Below are 3,605 nucleotides of genomic sequence, written 5' to 3'. Positions count from 1 at the left end.
GCCAGGCCGGGACCACGCCCCCGCGCCCAGACAGCTGCTAACAGCTGGGCTCGGGGCATCCGGGTCTCTGTTGGCTCCGGAAAAGCAGCTGCCACAGCCTGTCTGGGACGCGACCCCTGCTGGGGCCTGTGGCCAGGAGAGGCTGCCACTCACCTGTCATGTTCTTTATCCACCAGGTGGTACCTGGCCCGGAAGGCCACCAGGTGAGCGTAGTACGCCCCCGCGCCCAGACAGCTGCTAACAGCTGGGCTCGGGGCATCCGGGTCTCTGTTGGCTCCGGAAAAGCAGCTGCCACAGCCTGTCTGGGACGCGACCCCTGCTGGGGCCTGTGGCCAGGAGAGGCTGCCACTCACCTGTCATGTTCTTTATCCACCAGGTGGTACCTGGCCCGGAAGGCCACCAGGTGAGCGTAGTATGCTGGCGCTGGGATGGACACCGAGCGCGTGCAGCGCACGTAGGTGTGACACAGCTGGTAGGTGAGGATCTGCAGCTCGTCGGAAGAGAAACGATTGTCATCCCAAAGCACGTGGTAGTGGGAGGGCCTGCTTGTTCCCTGAAAGCAGACGGGGGGTCAGAGACGCAGCGCTCACCGCGAGGGCACCGCCAACAGGCTGTGCCCAGCCGCTCACCGCTCGCACGCTCCTTACCAAGGACACGGTGTTTAGCGACAGACAGCGACGTTATTACGCATCATTGTAAAAGGCACCAGGAGATGTATTTCATCAGGCGTGTAAACACAGACCGCACACACTTATTCACATACAAAAAACCATAGAAAAGATATAAAACACTAGAGAAATGTTTGTTCCGGGGCTGCACCACCGTATAGATCGGGTTTCTACAATGTATCATTTACAGGCAAGAAAAACATCTCTTAAAACTCACACTTTAAAAAGGGAGTTGGCACACGTGTGTTACTTATGCAGTTTGTGAAGCTGGAAATCTTTTGAAACTGAAGGAAGTGGGAGCTGGCAGCCTTGCCCCCCAACACGGGGCACAGAAGGCGCCGGCGTGGGCACCCTCACAGCTGCCACACTGCTCAGCCGGCCCACCCGCCCGCCACCCGCAAAGTCCCGCCTGCCTCCTCCGGTCCGGCCACGGCTGCCCGCTCACCCCTGTGCTCGGCCCAGTGCCAGATGTCACGTCCCCGCCCCACCCCCACTTTGCCATTTCGTTGGTGGCTGTCAAAGGGGTGGGGGGCGGGGTATTCTGTGTAAGGGGGCCTGCCCCTCGAGGCCCATGTGTCCCAGCCCTAAATGTCTCAGCAGAGGACAGGCCCCCCCGCCCCTCCGTGTTCGTACGTGGGCCCATGTGGAAGGGCGCCTGCTGGAGGCCGTGAGTGGGAGAGGGGCTGCCCAGGGCCCCGCAGGGAGGCCACTGTCTCCAAGGCTCAGCCTCTCTTTTTCCTCTTAGCAACTGAACATGGAAGAGCCGTTCTGGGCCTTGGGTGCACCAGGCCCACAGGCCACACCTCGGCGTCGGGCAGTAACAATTCCCAGGAAACAGTCCAACTACCAAGTTCACAGTGATGTCTCAAGTTTTAGGTTCCCGTTCTCTGGGGAGGGTTACTCAAGTCCTACACAGACTCAGACCGAGCCCGTGTGCTGGGCTCTGAGGCAGGCAGCACCCAGGCTGGACTCCCGGCACGGCCCCCGCGTGGCAGCCCTCCCTCAGGACCACCCTCTTCCCCGAGAGACGGGCGAGCCAGAGACACTTCCCCAGGTGCCCAGCAAACACACGTGGACCCCACCACGGGGTGTGAGCTCACCGAGGCGGCCCCTCGTCCCTCACAGCCCTTCCCACATCTCCGGAGCCCTCCTCGTCACCTTGTGCGAGGCCGACCTTCACCAGGTGGTCTTGTCACCTGAGCTTTCACCCCGCTTGCTAAGCACCAGGCCCAGGGACACCCTGCCCCCACCAGTGCGCCGGCACCAAGCACTCACCGCTCCTGCCTGGACCTTACCTCATCTGAAATGCACCCCAGCTTCCCAGTGGGTCCCTTGTCCCCAACGCCTGGTGGTCCCGAGCCCCTGACCACGGCTGGGGCCCCTGCTAAGTGCTCCCCACCGAGTCCCACCCCGAGGGTCACACCTGCATGTGTTTGCTGAGTGTGACCTGACGTCACAGACACTGAGAGGCCCAAAGGGGACCCTTTGCCTCACCTGGATGCCAGCGTGACTGCACAGGTAAAAATCGAACTCGGTCGGGTGGGTGATCTTCGTGTCCACGGTGGTGCCTGCTGGAATGTTTCCGCTCTTCCCGACCTTCAGCAACACAGGAGTGTCAGCCGTGCCCGGAGGGGGGCGTGGGGGCAGCCGAGGAAGCCCAGCAAGCCCTGCCCCCCGCCCTGAGGCTGGGCCCCCCTCCACGGGCCCTGTTCAACTCTTTAAATTGATGGATACATTCGCTCAGCACTTTTTGAACCGGCCACAGCCGTGGCTGCTCACTAGCGGGTTCTCTTTCAGAGCCGCCTCCTGGCCCTTTATCAGCTAAAGCACGTCTCCGCCGGACCCGTGGGACTCACAGGGCCACGTGCTCACCAAACGGAGGACAGCGCTTCTCTAATGCCCCAGGCCCGGACCCCACACAGCCCTCTGAGGGCAGCGGCTCCCAGAGCCCGGCAGGCCCCGCGGCGAGGACGCACCCGCTCGTTCTTGTCCGTGCAGAAGAGCCGCGTGTGGTGCCGCTTCTGCACCACGATGAACGTGATGCCCGGCTGGTAGTCCTTCTCCAGCTTGATGCAGGCCTCGCGGATGGCCAGCAGCTCGTGGTGCAGGACCTGCGGGGACAGAGGGCGTCAGGCCAGTGTGTCCTCAGGGTCCGCTGCCGGGAACAAGTCGCTTAGGAACATGCAGCACTTGACACGTAGCTGCAGCCACGGCTCCGAGTCCCGCCGGCGTGTTCATGGCTGCGTGCTCGGCCTTTCGGGACCTACGCCTCCGTTTGTATAATGGAGAGACCGACACCCAGGTCCCAGGGGCCAGTGGTTTCAATGAGAAGATGGTAACGCGCTCAGCACGGAGTGTGCGAAGTGCTGGTAAAGGCCGCACAGTGGCATGAGGCGCGGCGGGGGACACAGCACAGCCCTCGCCTCGTCTGTGTGGAGAAGAGCGAGAGGGCCTAGCAGAAAAGACACTGGCTTAGGTGTCGGAGGCAAGTCCAAGTCCTCATCTGACACGAGCAGCTGTGTGGCTGGGGGAAGCCAGGCACCCTCTCTGATCCCGGTTTTCACTCTTCAGATGGGACCACCGACCTTGCAAGCTTGCCGTGCTGACTAAAGTGACGTGCAAAGCGTGTGCCCGGGAGCCCCGGAGTTAGGGCACAAGGACGGCGAGGCCCCGTCTCGTTCCCTCCGTCTGTCTTCAGAGAAGACGGGGGACGTCCCCCACACCCCCCTGAGGCTTCAGTGACCGTCCCCACTAAACACTGTTCTGCTGCCCTGACTATGCCTCCAACCCTACAGGAGACGAGGGCGGAACTAGACAACGAAGAAGGCTGGAGCTCAGAGGAGCACCCTTCCAGCCGGAGGGAGGCGGCCCGGAGTTCTGCGCAGGCGGTGCCACGGGGTCCACCGGCCTCGGCACCCAACAGGCAAGGGAGCGTCC

The 3,605-nt window shown here is 62.5% G+C and overlaps 1 protein-coding gene across 4 annotated transcripts in view; it reads right to left on the bottom strand.

Annotated features, from left to right (window-relative positions):
• Window positions 1–3,605, bottom strand: part of LOC102250474 (protein argonaute-2) — a 25,609-nt gene that overhangs the window by 1,296 nt on the left and 20,708 nt on the right. Inside the window, exons 9-12 of one of the 4 annotated variants that reach the window (XM_014549026.1) lie at window positions 2,645–2,779; window positions 2,163–2,264; window positions 401–553; window positions 154–200 (exon numbers count right to left, since the gene is read on the bottom strand). In XM_014549026.1, coding sequence (XP_014404512.1) covers window positions 154–200; window positions 401–553; window positions 2,163–2,264; window positions 2,645–2,779 — 437 coding nt within the window. Of the gene's footprint in view, window positions 1–153; window positions 201–353; window positions 554–647; window positions 751–2,162; window positions 2,265–2,644; window positions 2,780–3,605 lie in introns of those variants that run through there. The other 3 variants (XM_014549028.1, XM_014549029.1, XM_014549027.1) reach the window with 3 other exon arrangements.

The sequence above is a fragment of the Myotis brandtii genome, unplaced genomic scaffold (genome assembly GCF_000412655.1).
Source record: "Myotis brandtii unplaced genomic scaffold, ASM41265v1 scaffold532, whole genome shotgun sequence".
Classification (NCBI taxonomy): domain Eukaryota; kingdom Metazoa; phylum Chordata; class Mammalia; order Chiroptera; family Vespertilionidae; genus Myotis; species Myotis brandtii.
Note: the sequence above shows the minus strand (reverse complement) of the source record. Positions and strands in the feature narration are given on the sequence as shown.